At 29.1% G+C, this 19,556-nt stretch overlaps 3 protein-coding genes across 12 annotated transcripts; 2 read left to right on the top strand and 1 right to left on the bottom strand.

Annotated features, from left to right (window-relative positions):
• The first annotated feature begins 274 nt into the window (after positions 1-274).
• Esp (Epidermal stripes and patches) lies at positions 275-11,001 on the top strand. Its single transcript, XM_088202750.1, has 12 exons — positions 275-531; positions 5,562-5,730; positions 5,792-5,927; positions 5,996-6,104; positions 6,177-6,378; positions 6,509-6,729; positions 6,797-6,977; positions 7,041-7,205; positions 9,531-9,692; positions 9,774-9,914; positions 9,982-10,127; positions 10,196-11,001. Exons 2-12 carry the CDS (start codon positions 5,607-5,609, stop codon positions 10,553-10,555), a joined length of 1,947 nt encoding a protein of 648 aa, XP_088058876.1. The 5' UTR covers positions 275-531; positions 5,562-5,606; the 3' UTR covers positions 10,556-11,001.
• A 1,226-nt stretch (positions 11,002-12,227) lies between these two features.
• On the top strand, positions 12,228-15,359 carry LOC148227019 (senecionine N-oxygenase-like). 4 transcript variants are annotated; one of them, XM_088202785.1, is made up of 8 exons: positions 12,228-12,375; positions 13,256-13,551; positions 13,616-13,754; positions 13,813-13,984; positions 14,049-14,324; positions 14,385-14,548; positions 14,617-14,760; positions 14,830-15,359. In XM_088202785.1, exons 2-8 carry the CDS (start codon positions 13,358-13,360, stop codon positions 15,001-15,003), a joined length of 1,263 nt encoding a protein of 420 aa, XP_088058911.1. In that variant the 5' UTR covers positions 12,228-12,375; positions 13,256-13,357; the 3' UTR covers positions 15,004-15,359. The 4 variants fall into 4 exon arrangements, with proteins under 4 accessions (XP_088058911.1, XP_088058909.1, XP_088058913.1 ...); XM_088202783.1 differs by having other exon boundaries at positions 13,347-13,551; XM_088202787.1 differs by having other exon boundaries at positions 12,253-12,375; positions 13,333-13,551.
• LOC148227020 (cytochrome P450 9e2-like) lies at positions 15,216-19,556 on the bottom strand. 7 transcript variants are annotated; one of them, XM_088202767.1, is made up of 10 exons: positions 19,372-19,556; positions 19,023-19,296; positions 18,793-18,956; positions 16,999-17,330; positions 16,805-16,940; positions 16,647-16,736; positions 15,976-16,197; positions 15,809-15,909; positions 15,580-15,748; positions 15,216-15,522 (listed from the first exon to the last, which is right to left on the bottom strand). In XM_088202767.1, the coding sequence occupies exons 2-10, from the start codon at positions 19,247-19,249 to the stop codon at positions 15,356-15,358; spliced, it is 1,608 nt and encodes a 535-aa protein (XP_088058893.1). In that variant the 5' UTR covers positions 19,250-19,296; positions 19,372-19,556; the 3' UTR covers positions 15,216-15,355. The 7 variants fall into 7 exon arrangements, with proteins under 7 accessions (XP_088058893.1, XP_088058900.1, XP_088058898.1 ...); XM_088202768.1 differs by having other exon boundaries at positions 15,392-15,515; XM_088202774.1 differs by lacking the exon at positions 19,372-19,556 and having other exon boundaries at positions 19,023-19,237.

A 19,556-nucleotide genomic window follows, 5' to 3' on the forward strand; every position in this document is an offset into this window, starting at 1 on the left:
AATTACCACTTGATTATAAAAAAAATATATTTTACTTCAGGAAAGAAAAAATCTAAGAATCTAATAAAAAAATCTAATATTATATAATTTGTGAAAAAAAAATTAGACAAATTATAATAATGATATTTAAACCAATAAAATTCATTGAGACATACGTATAAACATTCTCCACCCCTTCAGCGAAAGCTTCAATTCTATACCTCGCGATTGGTCAGTGTCTAATGACGTCACGTCCTGTGTCTGTGGTACATAAGCGGAAAGTCGCGAGCCGAACGGCCAGTCTTGCTAACGACCTGGTTGCGTCGTATTCTCAGTTCTTTTACAGAACAGAGGCATAGCTATACGTTTTTACTTTGCCAAGACGGTCTCTTCACTTAGCAATCGTCACCGGAACGAGGCGAGTGCACAGAAGCTGTCTGGAAAACGACGGAAATGGATTTATTTGTGCGACCCGACTTGAATCACTGATTTGCGAACGGTCTATCGAACCATAAAAAGTTCCTCTTTTTCGTCTACCCATCAAGGATAACGGTGAGTTATTAAACATTAAAACTGTGTGGTTAAATATCAAATTTTATAAAAGCAAAAATAAAAACTGAAAAATATCTTTCAGATGGAATGTTGATTTATATTACATATATATGTATATAACAATTTTTGATATGCAAAATCAATGAGTATGCAAATTCGATATCTAATGAAATATTTAATATATGTTTATTATAAATATGTGATATTTTACTGATGATATAATTTTCTGGAAGTATTGTATTTATTTTGCATACTGTACACATTGGATGTGCTTGAATATAAACAAAAAATATTAACATAACAGGAAGGACATTTAGTGCTAATGTAAAAATATTGATATTGGTCTAAGATAATATGTTTTATAATATATTCATTTTTTAGTTATGCATGTACTTAAATATTTAACGTATTTCTTACAAAGATTGAAGTTTCATTAGTTTTTACTGTACTTAACTAATATTTTTAAATTATATTATTAATTTTTAATAATATTTATTTTTATGTAATATTTACTATATAAAGTAAATATCTCAACTTAACTAATGATACTGCATAATTTTAATAAATGCATTTATATCACCTACGTATATTTTCTCCTAAAAGATCTAATTCTTAATATAAAAAATAATTTATAAATTACTTAAATTATGTTCGGTTTATTTTTATGAGTTATTAGTTTTTCGCTAAAACCGTTATTTATTTATTTACAGTCAATTTTAAAGTAAAAACAGAATTTTTACACAAAAATTTCATTACAGAGATAACTGCCTCTTTTTAATAATTATTTAAAATAGGTTGATGCTTATTATTTATTGCTTTTTATTTTAGAATCAGTTTCATATTTTTTTTAAATTTAATATAAAATTTGATACAATAAACATATTTATACATCAGTGAATTAATGTAGATAGATCACCTACTTTACAACTTTAGTAAAGATTTTAAAATTATTACTTATTATATAAACTGAAAACACAAAATTATTAAGAACGTTAAAGTTGCCCTTTTAAAATATGATTAGACCTAAAAAAAACAGGTTCGACGAACTTCAGCTCTTGAGAATTTACGACATTGTTTAAAATTCATGGCCGATTAATCGCAATCCATACGCATATTAAATCTGTAAAAAAACACATGCACATGAGTTGAAGGTCTCAAAATAAAATTTATATTACAATTAAAACAATGCAAGTTATATTCTTATCAAATCTCTCCTTGCATCTATTTAAGTCGAACCATATTTGTCAAGCAAGTACTATATATTAAAAAAAAAATAATGATTAAATTATTGAATTTCCCAAACGATAAAATTATGTTATCAAAGTGGAACAAGATCGTAGATTTTTATAATGAATTATTGTATTCGAAGGTTGAAATGCATTTAAAAAAGCAATTCAATCGAGTGCATATAATGTTAACTTCTATTACGATAATAATTTTGAGTGCATATTAGATTAATAAATTGTTGTAAATATGATCTTGAACTACGTTAATTATATATTATTAATATGCATTGTAATAATATGTAAAATGCGAATTGCTTAACATTTAATGGCCGTGTTGCAAAAATTGAACTTGTGAGATCACCGGTATGATAATTCGATTGCGACATGATCGATTATGCGAAAAAAATGTTGTATGCCCTAAGAGAAAAAACGCGACCTTCTGTTAACAGTTTTCTTTAAGAGGGTGTGCATAATTAATTGACCTTTATTTTTAATCAAAATTGCAATACAAATATAATTAATTTGTCAATATTGTGTCTTCTGGAATATTAAAGGCGAACGCAACAATGAGTCAATTCAAATCCTCAAACCTCTAAGAGCATTGCAAAATATAGTCTTAAAGGCTATGCCAAATAATAATTCAAAAAGCATAAAAATTGCAAACTAACGTAGTCTGTGAGGCCTAGACTGCTACCCCAGAGGTCATGGGTTCGGGCCCTGGCAGCAGACTCGAATTTTTATTTTTAAAAAGCGGCCCCAACCGCAAAGTAATACATATTGATTTAAAATTAAAATACATATAATAATTTATAATTATTTAAATAGATGTCACCGATTCCCAGACTGAAAAGTCTAATGGTTTATACTTACTAGAATGTATTCATTATGTCTGATTGACTTACCCAATTAATACAGCTTTACCCCATTGTCACGCATTGGGTTTACGTATAACAGAAAGTGACATATATTGATTATATATTAAAATTGTTATTACTTACTTGTTTTATTAATATAGATTTATCACATTGTAACGCATTGAGTTTACGCCTGTCATGTTACAATGGATGATTACAAAAATATCATGTTATTAGACCAATAAATTTAGTTGGCCATTAATATTCTAAAACGCTTATATCATGTATATTAATTTATTGAGTTCGACCTTAATACTCTCAACGATTCATATGAAACAGCAACTTTCACCAACGCTTTATAAAAAATAGTTTTTTTTTAATATATATATATATAGTGTATATTTGAACTTTATTCATATTTGTCCTGCTTTAAATATATAATACATTGATTGTATAATATATTAATATCAATTCGCGTCAATTCCTTTTCTACGTCTACATTCTAATGTAACCCAAATATATATCACCTCATTTACTTTCCATTGATGCATCTCAAAGTTTTTGCTATGAATATTTAAATTATTTTAATGTTAGAAATATTAACTTTAAAATAATTTAGTAGCGTGGCTCAGTTGAACTCTCATGTGTTCCAAGTCGGAAGCGAAGTGATAAAAGTATCAAGTTCTTGGCATGTTCTAGATTATATACCCTTGAGAAATGAAAAAATCGGGCGGAAACAGACTATGTGTAATTGTCTATCAAATATATAGTTAAACTATATTTTACTTGACCGCGCTTTGAATTAATTTTATGGAATGTTTAATCTCAGGTTCCGGTGAATATTTAACGCATTCCTTTGTATTTTGCATCGACTTTTATGCTTGCATGTAATTCTTTTTGCAAGACTCTTTTGCTTTTGATGTAATACTGTAATTTCTACCGTCTTACCATCGGAAATTGCAACGCAAACCTCTGTACTTGATATCAACAATACCCTTTGTATTTGTCACATATCATTGTTGTAAGTTATCTTTTTTGCAAGTGCTTTTAAATTTAAACGACTTGCAAAAAATATCGTGCCAATTATCAATAATGGTCCTTACAATGAACATATGGATTTCAAAGTTAAAATTACAACGTCAATATAATCCAAAGATTTCAATCAAAAACAATTAGATACATTACAGGATGTAATAATAAGACATAAAATTATGATTCCTATCAAAAATGTTTTTAAAACAATGTAATTATGATACCTATTAAAGTTATTATTATGATGTGAAAAATAGATGTGGAAAACAATAAAAAAATAATTAATCCTACTCATAATACATATGTAAATTGATGGATTTATATATAAAAATCATTATATATTAGCCGGAAAAATGAGAGTATATAAGAGATTGTGAATTCAATAAATTAGTACAATATAATAATGAAACATTTAACATAAAATTTGGAGAATTTAAATCAGTATCTTTAGAAGAAATTCACAATATAGTTTATAAATTAAAAACATGAACCAGTATTAATGAATTGGATGTACATATAATTAAAGGAACATGGATATATTACATTATTTACTAAATAAAGCACTCTCTGAAGGAGAAATACTTGATAGTAAAAAATTGCTACTATTATTCCTATACCTGAAATAAAAAATAGTAGAAAGGTTAAGGAAATGAGAATAATTAATATATTGCCTTTTATGGTAAACGTGGTGGAAGAATTAGTAATCAAACAATTAAAGGAAAGTGATAAACCTTTCAAAACAATATACAGAGGTATTATGTTCCAATAAAGAAATTATGCTTATTCCAAAGAGATAATAATATCTCACAGTGTACCACAGGGATCCAAATTAGGACCATTGTTGTTTATAATATATATTAATGATATAATTAATATTATATATTATTGTAAAATACATCTATTTGATAATGTTAAAGAAGTTGTAGCTAACTTAAATAATGAATTTGGTATAGTAAAAAGATGGTTAAAAAATAATGTACTTGAATGTATGGTAATTAATTTTAAATGTATGTTATATAATAATATAAAAATAAGTATATAGCTCTATTATAGAAATAGTTGAAGATGTAAAATATTTAGGAGTAATTTTAGATAAAAAATTTTTTTTTTGGTACATTGTAAGTATAAATAAAAAAAATATACAATAGTATTATACTGCCCCATTAGAAAATATGTTTAGTACTGGATGCGAAGACTAGTTGTAAAAATTCGATCAATGTGTTTATTGCACCCGATTAAAACCTTTTGAATGATGGAGACTGACTCTTCGGAGCCGCGCGAACGCGTAGAAAGGTTGTGTTCGCAAACAAACATAGTATGTGAATCTGGCGTCAAAACTATATGAGTCTATAAATTATAAACAAATTTATATTATAACTAACCTTAATGTCTATTTTACATATGAGTAAATAATAAATAGTATACAATAACCAATGCCTAATATAATATAATACTTGTTCTAATAAGTATTATTGTCAAAAGCATTGTATGAAAAATTATATAAGCACAAGATATTATGTTAAAATGACTATTTTACACATAAATTTATTTTTTATATTCAACCATGAAAATAATACTACATGCTTAAGAATTCAAATTTCAAAATATGTAAATCTTAAAACATACAATACAACAACATCATCTGTACAAATTAGTGCAATTTGCTTTATTAGTGATACATATTGTTTCTATGTAACTTTCAAGTAAATTATCACTCAATCATTATAATTCAGAATATTTGCATAACTAAAGATCAAAATTATGTATTTAAAGTGCATAAAAAATACACTTTGCGAAACAAAACTATTCATGTCAAACGTTGTGCAATTTGTCTTGAAATGAGATCATCTACTGCTACTTATTATATTTATAAATTAGCTCAAAGACAGCTCCTATTTAACTTTAAACATCTTTACAGATTTAATACTACTTATCAAACAATTGTGATAAATACAAAGACAAAATGGTTAAGAATCAAGAGAACGGACTCGGCGGTTACGTGAACCGAGGTCTCAGCGGTTCCGTGCAGTCCATGGACTCACCGGTGGAACCGCACGGAGGACTTCAAGGAAGCAACGAGTTGATACGTAAGTATATATTTTGCCATAAATTAAATTTGATTTGTAATAATAATGTTAATGAATACAGTTACAGACAATTCGTCGACGACTTCTTGGTTTAAATCCATGAAATCTGTTATTCCGTGGACAAAGAGCAAAGCGGAGCGGTTGTTCACTAAGAAAATGTTACATAAAAGATTGCCTATATTTGATTGGTTACCAAAGTGAGTACATCAATCATAAAAATATAATATTAATAATTATACCATAATAATGTTATTTAATTGCATAGATATAATTCTGAATGTGCCCTTGGAGATTTGATTGCCGGTATATCTATAGGATTGACGGTGATTCCACAATCATTGGCTTATGCAAACATTGCTGGACTACCTGCTCAAGTAAGGATTTTACAAATATTATCTAGATAAATCATTTTATTACTTTAATTAATCGCGCTATTAAATTTGCAGTATGGTTTATATGGATCGTTCTTAGGAGCTTTTATTTATATTATACTCGGAAGCTGTAAAGAAGTACCTATGGGTCCGACGGCTATAGCTTCTTTGATGACGTTTCAAACAGTAGCAAGTAAAGGATTCGGAATCGAGCACGCAGTTCTATTGACTTTTCTAGTGGGATGCATCGAAGTACTAATGGGCATCTTAGGATTAGGTGAGCAAATCAATTCACTTTAGATACTTGCACGCGTCAAATCTTAATAGATCAATTGAGCGTGTCACAGTCAATAAAATCATCAATCGACTTCTGAATGAATATTAACTGAGGTTTATGTGTCTTGCAGGTTTCTTAATTGACTTTGTTTCCGGACCCGTATCATCTGGCTTCACGTCAGCTGTGGCTCTCATCATTCTAACGTCTCAGATGAAAGATATATTGAGCATTACGGTTAAAGGATCCACGTTTGTTCAGCAATGGGTTTCTATTTTCACCGAGATTCATAAAACTAGACCTTGGGACGTCGTCTTGGGGGTTAGCTGCATCATAATATTACTGTTGATGAGAGTAAGTCTAACAAAAGCATATTTTGATAACAAAATAATACAACGTTTAATGTAAATCATTTTTATAGATAGTTGGTATGGTTAAAATTGGACCATCCGACGATGAACAAAAATCTACAAAGCATAAGATTATCAATAAAGCATTATGGATATTCGGAACAACTAGGAACGCTATTGTAGTCATAATCTGTGGTGCTATTGGATATTCTTTTACATATGACGGAAGCGAACCTCCAATGAAACTCATTGGTGTGTATAAAAATATCATCTTAATATCATTTGAATTTGTCTAATAATCAATTTGAATCACAGGAAGCATTCCACCTGGTCTTCCATCGATCCAACTGCCTCCGTTCAGTTATGTAAAGGGTAATACTACCGTCGGCTTCATTGAGATGTGCTCAGATCTCGGTTCAGGAATTATCGTCGTTCCTTTGATTGGATTATTGGAAAACATAGCAATCTGCAAAGCTTTTTGTAAGTATGATTTATTATTAATTTAATAAATATGGTGAATTATGGGATATGCATGAAGGTAATTTCAAATGAAGTAATTAATATTTCAATAATGGTTTGAAACTTTGCTAAATCTACTATCTTAACATTTATTTATTATGTCAGCATACATTCATAAATGAGATAATAGTAGAGCTCTCAATAAAGAAAGATGATTTCAATTCCGATAAACCGATATTAGGCATAATAAGAACATATAGTATCACTATATGTTAAGTATAAATATAAAAAAAATAATATTGCCCCACTTCAAATACTGTGCAACAATATTATATATGCTTAATAAATTATATACAAAATGTTGGTAAAATCACAAAATAGGGTAATGAGAGTGGTTCTAAATAAAAAGAGATTTATTTTAGGGACGTCATTTCATCATTTTTCAGGAGGGGGCAAAAGCTGGCATAGTATTTCATTAAATTTATCCAAATTCATATGGGTCACCGATTAGAATATACGCCAAAAGCAATAAAATCTTGCCGTCGCCGTTGCGGTGGAAACGCTCGGTTATCTAGCGTTCATATTAAGAATTTATATAACAATATTACAACTTACAAAAAGTGAGAATGGAATGAAGCATATGTATCTAAGCCGAATTTTGACCAATAAGAGGGCGCAAAAAACAATTATCACTTCTCAAAAGTCAAAACACCACCGCAAAAACAATTAAACCGTGTCGGTTCGTTACCAAGCGTTCCCACTACGTAGGCGCCGACACGATTTTATTGCTTTTGACGTGAATTTTTGATTTCTGAGAAGTGATAATTGTTTTTGCATCCTCTTATTGAACAAAATTCGTTTTGAATATACTTTGACCAGTACTCTCATATCAGAAGTCCGTAGTAATATCGGTAAGAATAGCTATCATATTTTTAAAATATAGCGTGATATTGAAATGCGACATCTTCTTCTATTTATTTTCCTCTGAGAGGTGAGTTGGTTTTGTTTGTATTTTGGACTTGACCTAATGAAACTTCTAAAACTATAATTATTCTTAGAACTTTCATTAGGTCAAGTTGGTTTGGTTAATTCGTGTAGGTTAGGTTTGGGTTTGAACAGCAAATGGGCGCTTCGCAACTGTCAAATTGAGTTTCAGATATTTTAAAGCAGCATTTAATTTCATTAGCAGCTATTAGAACAGTAAAAAAAAATATTTACCAATAAAAAACTTTTTTTACGACTTCACTAGTGAAATACATATATGTAATTTTACTAAAAATAAACATTTACTATAACATTTACACATTGCATGTAAATAAATAATGATAAGGAAGTAAATGTATATATTAGTATTTACTAGCAACTGCCAGATAAATTATATTTTCACTGGTAAAAATATATATCTACTAGTGAAAATGTATTCCGATATGATTTCACTGAAATTACATATTTTAAAAAATATTTTCGGGATAGATTCGAGACTGTTTTTTTCATATTTTATTTGAGGGATAACCTGAGAATTTTTGGTTTATAATCAGAAATGTCATTTCAGCTTTTTATAAAAAAAAATATATTTTTATTTCATTAAGATTCATAATATTTAATTAAATTACATGCATTATTCTAGCCAAATTCAAGGGGGGGGGGGCAAATGCCCCCAAGTGACGTCCAAATGGTTGTTTAATAAATATTGAAGATTAATGTTTTTAGTATTCATATATAAGTTAGAAAATAATATAATATCAGAGTATTTTAATAAGTATTTCAAATAAATAAAGATGTACATATATTTAATACTAGAAATAGAGACAATTTAAGGATAGTTAGTTCTAAGAAAACGAGTACGGCCAGGGGAAAATGTACGGAGGTATAAATTTATATAATAATATTCCTAGGACAATCCGCAAAAATAAAATTGTAGTGAGTTTCCACAACGGAATAAAGAAACCCTTTTGTGTATTAAGAAATAAATTATAATATATAAGTATTTTTATATATTCTTTTTATATTATGTTTTGATTAAATTGGTTTAGTGTATAAACAATTAGCTATATTATCTAAATAAATAAGAAGAGGACCTTCTACATACTATGTGTTCCTAGTAGTTTATCTTCTGAATCGTCCCAAACTAACTCGCGGTGCAAGATATAGATTCTAGAATATTATTATAAAAAGACTAATCTTATACATTGATTGATTGTGTGAATTTGAATTGTCGTTTGAATAGCAGTTTTATATAGGATTAAGTATTATGAAGAATGAATTATACTTTCTTTTCGGTTAAAGAATGATTTTACCTAATATAGAATTATATTACATTGCTAATTATAAATATATTTTCTATAGCTAACGGCAAAGCTGTGGATGCAACGCAGGAACTATTAGCAATCGGAGTCAGTAACATTGGAAACTCTTTCGTCCAAGCCTATCCTATAACAGGATCTGTGGCTAGAGCGGCTGTGAATCATTCTTCAGGCGTTCGCACCACATTAGGTGGACTATATACAGGTACTTGTATTTTAATGCATTTTTTTTATTGCACACATATATGTAGTTACACAAAATAATATTCTAATAATTAATTTTCAGGCATTTTGGTGATCCTCTCTCTGCTCTTCTTCACGCCAATGTTCGCCTTCATCCCAAAATCCTCTTTAGCGGCTGTTATAATCGCAGCCGTGATATTCATGGTTGAAGTGCACGTCGTCAAACCAATGTGGAGATCTAAAAGTATATAAAAACCATTCATATTTTCCACAATATCAACAATAAATTAATCATCTAATTCTAAATATAGAATCAGATTTGATTCCTGGGCTCGGTACGTTCATCTTCTGCTTAGTTCTGCCTCTGGAGATTGGAATTTTATTAGGCATAGGCGTCAATGTTGTATTTATCCTGTACCACGCAGCCAGACCAAAGATATCAGTCGAAACTTTAGCCGTAAGTTTATTATATTACAATTATAAAGCAACAATTGTATGTATTTTAATTAAATGTTTCTTTTTCAGAGCCGTGCCGGTGAACAATATCTGATGTTGACTCCCGACCGTTGTTTGATATTCCCGTCCGTGGATTACGTACGTCGATTAGTTACTAAGCATTCCTTAAAACAGCAATTGCCAGTTGTAATCGATTGCACGCATATATATGGAGCTGATTTTACAGCAGCTAAAGTTGTAGATTCAATCACTACAGATTTTAAGGCTAGAGAGCAACCGTTGTTCTTTTATAATCTTAAACCGAGCGTTTGTACTACGTTTGAAGGTCTAGCACCAACTGAGTTCATTGTATTTTACGATTTCAACGATATAGATAGATTACTTAAAGAGAGTTCCTGCTATAAAGCAAAAGAAATTAACGTTGTGTGAATTATTAATTGCATGATTAAGCCGTGCTGCATTAAAAAATAATATCACTTATGCCCTTTTTGCATTTGCAAATAAACTATATAAGCCTATATGTATTATTTAACTTAGAGCTGTCAACTAGCATAAAATATTTTTTAAGAGTAGTTACTTCAACTTAAACCTAATTTATATATGAAGACCGGAGCAATCTAGTGAAAAATCTTTTGATTTTTATATTGTTGTGTGGAACAATGTTATATCAATATATTTTCTTACATAAAAAGTATGATATAATATAATATACATTGACATTTTTAAAGACCATTTTTTTATCAAGTAGTTATAATCAGAAACAGTATTGCATGTGTGTATATGATAAAAGTTGATAAATAGTTCAAGTTCTAAAGTATTTGTGTATATATGTATATATTTTAATGAATATATTGTTAAATTTGATGAAATGGTTAGCGATTATTTTTTTATGCTTAATGTATCAACATAATAGTTAATTTAATACTCTCTGAACAACTTGCATTTAGCAATATATTTTTAGACATATTTGCAATGTGTTATAGATGATTAATTTATTGTACATGTATAGTGTAATGTTACGTTTTTTATATACAAAAATATGAATAGTTTCCAGTATTGTATTATAATTATAATTCAGTATTATTTGGACAATAGAATCATAGTTTATAGATAACTCATATGTGATGTAAAGATTGACCAAATAGAAACGTCTCAGGACGAAAAACTATTTATAAAAATATATGTTTAATAAAAAAAAATCTTTTAATCTTTTTCCGAGCCAATATCCAACTTTTCCATAAAAAAACAAACATTGACTCGGAATTTTAATATGAAATGTATATCGAACCTAATATTATTATTGAGTAATTAAAGAAAAAATCAACAATCAAACTTATCAAACATTCAGAAATCACAGTCAATAGGCAACATTTGATACTTATTACATATAGATAATTTCGTACTTCAACGATTTTACAAAGAAACTAAATAGCATTAGTTGTATAAGGGATAAATTTATATTTATAGTAAACATATGAGATCCCGCATATTTTCTTGTTAAAATGCGTTAAATAAGGCAAAGGAAGGATATTGATATTAAAAATTTTAACATGCTCAAATATGTGGTCCTCGCGACGTATGAAAAGTTTGGGAGTCGATCACTTAGACATGCATTTGAAAATAATGAACATCAATTGCTTTTCAAGGACTCTGACGCATCTACTATTATGCTATGACTGCTATATTTTGGAGCTCGATTAGCATTTTGATCAACTTGGACTCTTTCACATTTGACACCGCAGCCCGATACTGACTCGAGTTATATCTGTATAATATGAACCGAAAGATCCACTTAGAATCACACTGACTAATAAAATTACACCAAACACCATCAAAACAAAAAAACAATATAAATAAATAGGCAAAAACACCTGGAATATTGCACAAATACGTATATTTTTATTCTCTCTCTTACGAAAAATAAAAAATATATTAAAATAATAACTTAATAAGCCTTTTCCGTTACATACATACATACTTCATTTTCACAGTAACTTTAAGCATTATATTATTATATCATGTGCACACTGATTAAAATAAAACAATAAATAATATTGCAAACCGGTTACCATAATTTTCGAATCCCACCACTGTTTATCTCACAACATTTTTTTGCGCAAGAAACCCAGACGGTGTCTGGCAACAGTTCAGCCTACTTGTCTCCTTGACATTCCGAGGATCATACTGCAAAATCATATCCAGAGTTCACGATCGTCAATCAAGGATTTGTTTTAATCTGTAGTGTAAAGGTATTGAATTCACTGACAAAATGTTTATATTACAATGAAAACTTGCTAAGTATCATGTATTGACTACGTTTTGATTGTCTCTATGATTATATACACAGTGGTGTCATCCATATGTTAATCAAACCGGTTTCTAATGTTAACGCTTTTCTTCAGTGACCTATAAATTCGTGATATTGGAACTACTTTCAACCAAATAACGAAAGGAAACTATATGATATGTAATTTTTAATAAATAGAAAGCTACTTAAAGCATTTTTAATTATATAATATATAATCTAATTACAATTATTGTTACACAGTTTTTATATAAAGGCGATAACAACATTTCATTAATCATTATCATTATTAAATAAAAGATTGAATAATAACTTATATTTATCAGTTTCAGACGTTTTTTTCCACTGTTTTATCATAAGTATATATTTAATATATACAAAAAATTATAAATATATTATTAACAACTCACATTTTATAATTCTATATTCAAACAGGTAATAAATATATTTTATGTAAATTTGAATAAGAATCATAGTCGATTTTAAGACATTCTCGTGCTAACCCGTGTTTATTTATTGTATTTATTATTTAATATTTTACATTTTCTCTTTAATTTTTCGATTTTGTATTTAATTGCATACAAAATTCTGTTAAAACTTTATTGCAGATGCTTTGCGTTTGTTTTATACCACTTAAATCAAATACTTATAAAACATGGGATATATTTGCAATACCCGTGATATAATACTACCATACACTTAAGACTCAGCTGATAAATAAATAGCAATTGATTATTATTCACATGCTTTCTGTATGTATTTGTTTACTTATATGTCTAAACGTACTCTTACAATTTTTTATCTTTTTTGACACAATTATCAAGACCATTTTTATCTAGAACTCTCAGTTCAAATGATATGGTTCAAAGGCAATGGTCCAGTAATTGTAATTGCAAGCAAGTTTTACAAATACAGAACGAAACAAAATGGATCTGAGGGTATGCGTGGTTGGAGCTGGTTCTTCGGGTCTCTGTGCTGCTAAACATCTTCTGGCTATTGGAATAACGCCATGTATTCTGGAGAGAGCAAAGACAATGGGAGGCACTTGGGTGTATACCGAAGACATTGGATACGATATCAATGGATTACCGGTGCACACCAGCATGTACAAGAGTTTGAGGTAAATTAAAAAGAAACACTACTTTAAAATCTACAATTAAGCATCGTGCTATTTATACTCACAGGGCAAACTTACCAAAAGAAGTTATGGGTTTCCCAGATTTTCCAGTGCCTGAAAGTAATAAATCTTACCTACCAGCTAAGGAGACGTTGGATTTTCTCAAATCTTATGCAGACACTCATGATGTCACTAGACATATCAAGGTATTTAAAAATAAACTATATTTTATCTTTGTCTTTCAATTTAATTGTATATTTACAGTTCAATCAATATGTCAAGCTGATAAAACCTCGCGGTGATATCTGGGACATCGATTATTTGGATCTAATCAGTGGTGAAGAAATACGAAAAGAATTTGACGTTGTAATGATATGCAACGGACATTTCAGTACACCATTCGTTCCAAAAATTAAAGGAATTGATACATTTAAAGGTTATCAAGAAGTTATCATTGTTTTATGAATTTTAATAAAATTTTATATAGATTATATTTTTAGGAGATGTGACTCACAGTCATGATTATAGAGTGCCTGAAAAATTTGAAGGAAAACGAGTGCTTGTAATAGGAGCAGGTTTTTCAGGTATGGACATTTCTTTTGAAATAGCAACAGTCACTAAAAAGGTGGTACTCAGCCATAATCTGCAGAAAAAGCCTAAATCAAAATTTCCGGACAATGTGGAACTAAAGCCTGAATTAGTTGAGCTTAGAGGCACCACAGCTATTTTTAAAGATGGAAGTGAAGAAGATATTGATGTTGCATTCTTCTGCACCGGTATTATTCGGAAATAATATATTCAAGCTAAACAAGTTGAACATTGATTGTTTTTTATAGGATATCTATATAACTTCCCATTCTTGGATAAATCTTGTGGCATCACAGTAGACGATAACTACGTACAACCTCTTTATAAGCATATGATAAACATTGAACATCCAACGATGTGCTTAGTTGGGATACCTTATAACGTTTTTGCTTTTTCAATGTTTGATTTGCAGGTTTGAATCCTGAGTTATTTATTCTAATATACATTTTTACAGTACTATTATAATGTGTTATTTTATAGGTCCGTTATTTCATAAAGGTTTTGAAGGGGAATTTTAAATTACCTAACAAAGAGAAAATGTACGAGGATGCCAAAAATGATTTCGAAGAAAGAATGAAAAGAGGTTTTACTAAAAGACAAGCTCATTTGATGGCCGCCGATCAGGTATTAGGAAATATTTTGAATACTTAGATTGATTTTATATAGATGTTTTAATTATACTTTCATGTTTAGATTAAATATTATAAAGAATTGTCATCCGAAAGTGGGATTGAAAATCTGCCGCCAGTCATGTCTATGATATATGAAGATTTTTCGAATAAGTTCTATGAAGAGTTTGGCACTTTCAGAAAATATTTTTATACAATTATTGATGATAACAATTTTTCGGTTGAATTTAAGAATTAATAAATAGTTAGAATATTGATTCATATTTTTATGATTATTAATCATTTGAGACACTGCCTAAATATTACACTTTTTTATTTATACAAAATTGCTACATAAATTCATTAAAATGCATAAACCCATATAATTTTATTTAAAATTATTTTAAGAAATAATCTTAAGCGAATATAATATATGTGTAATCAATTTTAAAATAAAAAAGAAATATTGAATTTTGACGTTTAAGCGTGAGCAATTAATAAGCTGTTATGGCCTAATTAAAAAATAATAACTGACAGATGGCATAATGACAGTTTTTTATATAATTCACTGTTCCTTAGATGTTAAAAAATATATGCAATTAATAAAAAAATCAATTTCTTGTTTTCATTTCGAGCCAATATCCATCCTTTGCTTCCAAAAGCAATGTTCTAGCGTTCAGCTTCATGGGTATGGTTGTTTTAGAACAAACATTGAATTCAAACTTTGTTAAAAAATAGAAGATCATCACTTTTATGTTCATCAAACCAAACCTAGAACCTAATAACATCATTAAGTAATGAAAGAATACTCAAAAAATATATTTTTAAGATATACCAATGCAATTTCTTGGGCCGGATCCGAAAGGCATATAGGAATATGGTTTAATATTAATTTTATTTTCATCAGAAAATCTCTCCGGGTCAAACTTATCGGGATTTGACCACAACTTTGCATCTAAATGTAACGAGTGCACTGGTATCCAAACAGTATTTCCTTTTTTAACCTATAATAATACATATATCAATATTATTTTTTTCAATAATAAATCAAAATATACACTTACTTGATAATTTTTATTTGATCCTTCTTTCGAGGAGCCTAAATCGTAATCTTTAACACACAATCGATTAATTGTTGGAATCGGAGGCCATTTACGTAACCCTTCTACAATATTGGATCCAGTTTATAGATGTTGGAAATGTTTCTAATTATTTATAATTATTTTTATACCTGATACGACCATATCCATGTATTTCATTTCAAGTAATGCTTTGTATGTTAATTTTTCATTAGTGTTCTGTAGAACTAGGTCAATTTCTTCTCTCAATTTGTTCTGAATGTCTGGATTGAGTGCGAGTTCGTAAAATAAGAAGCTCAATACTGTAGCAGATGTGCTATAACCGGCTAATATGAATACTATTGCTTGTGCTACAAGATCATCGTCAGTCCATTCTGAAACATAATATATGAAAGCTCTTTCTTTTAAATAAATTCACAGTAAATAATATTACAGAAGCACATTAGTCTAATTATATTGTAAAATAACCACCATATCTCCGAAAGAGATTGTTCTAATTTATTTCTAATATGATCAGTAGAACTGTTATTATGGCTAAAATACTTGGAACAAACCGAGTGTGCGTTTGGTATTCATTCTTATATCGTTGGTGTCCGTGCTGATCAGACGTGGGAATGGCCCTACGTAAAATAATGATCGAAGCTATTTCGCTGGTCCTTCGAAGCTCTGATAAAATGGCTTTAATAAGATAAACGCCAATTATACCAGATATAAATACTGAACTGAACGACATTACATTAAACAATACATTAAAAAGACAGCAATATATGAATAGGTTACAAAAATGACGATACTTTAATAATCAACTATCAACAACACTAACTTTTTTTAGTTGTGTTATCTTCCAGAAGATGCTCATGAATTGAAGAATATTCTGAATGTTCCTCGAATGTTTTTTCATGTTTTAAAGTACCTAAAAGTTATACATACACTCAACAGTAATAATTATCATTAAAACAGTATTAAATGAGACTAAAATACCATTTTTAGCTTCTACTAAAAGATTCAACATATCAGGTCTTTGAATACCGCTCTTTTCGCGTTCATTCATTGCATTCATAATCAATCCTCTCATATATGAAGTACTACTTCCAGAAAATAAAGGTATACCTAATGCCTAAAAATATAATCTATTAACAATAATTGATAAAACTAATTATAAATGATATTCATACCTTCATGAGTCTTGGAAATATGCGAAAACCCAAGAACTTCAATACTAGCACCAAAGAAAAGCCACTTAGATCTTTAGCGTGTGTATAAAACTCGTTGTCTCTATCGTTCACCGAATCCACTTCTAAGCTGAAAGCTGTCGATGCAATCACATCGTTTGTGAAGCGAGTGGTCAAGTCTTTCATGTCCAGCTTTATACTACTAGTACGGCACAGATTTTCGTAATACTTGACGGATCTCTCTGCGCATTCGTTCATGAAATTAACCATTGTTTTCATTTTCGAGCTGGTGAACGCTGGACTTATAGTTGATCTCATGTGACGCCATTTTTGCCCTGATAAATAATTTGATTACTATTTATTTATATGTTGTATTTTGTTAATCTTAAAAGTAGTATATTAATCTCATAATTATGTAGAATTAAGTTTGAAATATTAAAATATAATCAATTAAGTTAATTGTTAAGACCAAGATGTATGTATGATTATTAAGGTCAAAAAAGAAGGGCAGCGGCCAACGAGCGCGTGGTTAGAATCGGTGCTATTCCTTTCTGACTGCTTTATAAATGATTAAATGACGCTGAATACTACATTTATATAACTCAAGTGAGAGTTATTTCTTTTACTAGCAATTCATGTTGCTTTTAATTATATTTTTTGGAAAATTATTGCTCTGAAAATACATGAAAAAATATTTAGATAAGACAACTAGCTATATATGAATATACACAAGTTAATTTATATTATTCATGTAGGTAAATAAATAAAACGTTCCTGACAACAAATAAAATTTGTTGTCGGGAACACCTCTAACCGTTGTATCAAAATTAGTACTTTAAAGGTAATAAAACTAATAGATTTGTGTCCCTAGAATTCACTAAGAATCAAAGCAGCTTTAAAACCGATCGATCTTACTTTAACAAAAAAGTCGAAGAGCAAGTACGCACACCCAAATTGAACATTTCAAATAATAATTACATTACCAAATATACCGATTTCAAATATGTCATTACAGCATTACGGGAATTCGTCAAAGGATCGAGGACTGAGAGGCAAGTTAGATTTCTTTCTATTCCTCAAAGGAATATAAGCCAAAACACTGCCGTATTTACTCTTTCACGTAACATACGTTTGAGCTTTCAACAAAACTTCCACTTGCTTTCGATCTGAAATAACGAGAGTTTAGATTAACTCACACCAAGCACAACTACGCCTAATCGACTGAGACGACCCTTGTTAGTCTAATAAAAGCAGCTGTTTTAACTTTGACCGTTCGTTCTGGTTCAGCTAAGAAGTCACCCTAAATCAAAAAGAGTTCAACTCAATCTTCGATATGACTAGTGGACTATGACGAGAATAGATACAGACATATATCAATATTGCACAAATAGTACAGCCATACTTCGAACTATAATAATAATATGTTAATAATATTATTTAATTACACACATACATTAGTATACGTATAAGATTAACGGTGATTTAAAATTTAAGATTAACATTGCCGGACTACCAACTAATGTGAGGATTATATAAATAAATTATATTTGCTATTATCATTGTACGATTCACCTCAATCGTTTTTTGGGTACTTTTATTTACATTATATCTATGTGTCTAATATACTTCTTAGATAACGTTGCAAAAAGTAGCAAATACAAGAATTAGAATCGAGCAAGCCGTTCTATTGAATTTCTTAATATTTCACATTGAAATTTTTATATTGGAACTAATTGATTAATGTAATTTAGTTATATACAACATATGGATTTATATTTTCATATAAAATAACTATACCTTTTAAAGAAAGCAATATCCTTCCAAATACTTTGTCGATGTTTTCATCAATCTGGAATGGTACATCATGAAAGTGATCAAAGTTTTTAACAGTAACATCTTTGATCAATTCCGGACTCTTCAATACAATTGAAGGATTGAACGTTTCAAATAAGGCGAAGAATCTTAAATTATTTCAATATCATATTAACTCACATATTACATATTATATATAACCCATCTTATACTACCTGTCGTTAGGAAAGGTGTCATAAATATTTTTTATGACTATTGTAAGATGTTCAATGCCGAACGTGCTTTTAAAAATATTACCAAAATATACATCTGGTTCTACAAATCCAATATCCAGCTTTCGAAAGTTATTAACCGTGACTTTGAACAACACATAGCCAAACAAAAGAGTAATCAGGATGATGCTGATCAATACGGGCAAAACTCCCGGCATTTTTTTACACATATGGTGTCACTACATTTAGTTTACGATGATAACTATCATATCTATTACTGATAAAGAAACGTTGTTAGATATTATATAATATTTTTTTAGAATAACACATATTTGCTCAACTGAGATTTTACCTGAATGTTTATAAAACCATGCCTGTGGCTAAAATAGAATGTAGATTAATTTCAACACTGCCATCTTTCTGTGATGAATAAAATTAAATTTGTTAATGTGGTCTTGATTATAAAGAATGCTATAAACATATTTTATCAATAAAATTATTAGGATTAAATTTACGTAACATTTTTTAATAATATTT

This window comes from Plectrocnemia conspersa, unplaced genomic scaffold (genome assembly GCF_051122295.1).
Source record: "Plectrocnemia conspersa isolate PC_06_02 unplaced genomic scaffold, ASM5112229v1 ptg000013l, whole genome shotgun sequence".
Taxonomy (NCBI): domain Eukaryota; kingdom Metazoa; phylum Arthropoda; class Insecta; order Trichoptera; family Polycentropodidae; genus Plectrocnemia; species Plectrocnemia conspersa.

Coding starts and splice junctions, on each gene's coding strand:
- Esp (XM_088202750.1), top strand. CDS start 5,607: ATGGTTAAGAATCAAGAGAACGGACTCGGCGGTTACGTGAACCGAGGT. Junction 9,693..9,773: donor ATTAGGTGGACTATATACAG/GTACTTGTATTT, acceptor ATTAATTTTCAG/GCATTTTGGTGATCCTCTCT. Junction 10,128..10,195: donor TATCAGTCGAAACTTTAGCC/GTAAGTTTATTA, acceptor TTTCTTTTTCAG/AGCCGTGCCGGTGAACAATA.
- LOC148227019 (XM_088202785.1), top strand. CDS start 13,358: ATGGATCTGAGGGTATGCGTGGTTGGAGCTGGTTCTTCGGGTCTCTGT. Junction 13,552..13,615: donor AGCATGTACAAGAGTTTGAG/GTAAATTAAAAA, acceptor TTATACTCACAG/GGCAAACTTACCAAAAGAAG. Junction 14,325..14,384: donor TGTTGCATTCTTCTGCACCG/GTATTATTCGGA, acceptor TGTTTTTTATAG/GATATCTATATAACTTCCCA.
- LOC148227020 (XM_088202767.1), bottom strand. CDS start 19,249: ATGTGTAAAAAAATGCCGGGAGTTTTGCCCGTATTGATCAGCATCATC. Junction 17,331..18,792: donor GATATTGCTTTCTTTAAAAG/GTATAGTTATTT, acceptor ATTATTTATCAG/GGCAAAAATGGCGTCACATG. Junction 16,198..16,646: donor AGATAACACAACTAAAAAAA/GTTAGTGTTGTT, acceptor ATTATGTTTCAG/AATGGACTGACGATGATCTT.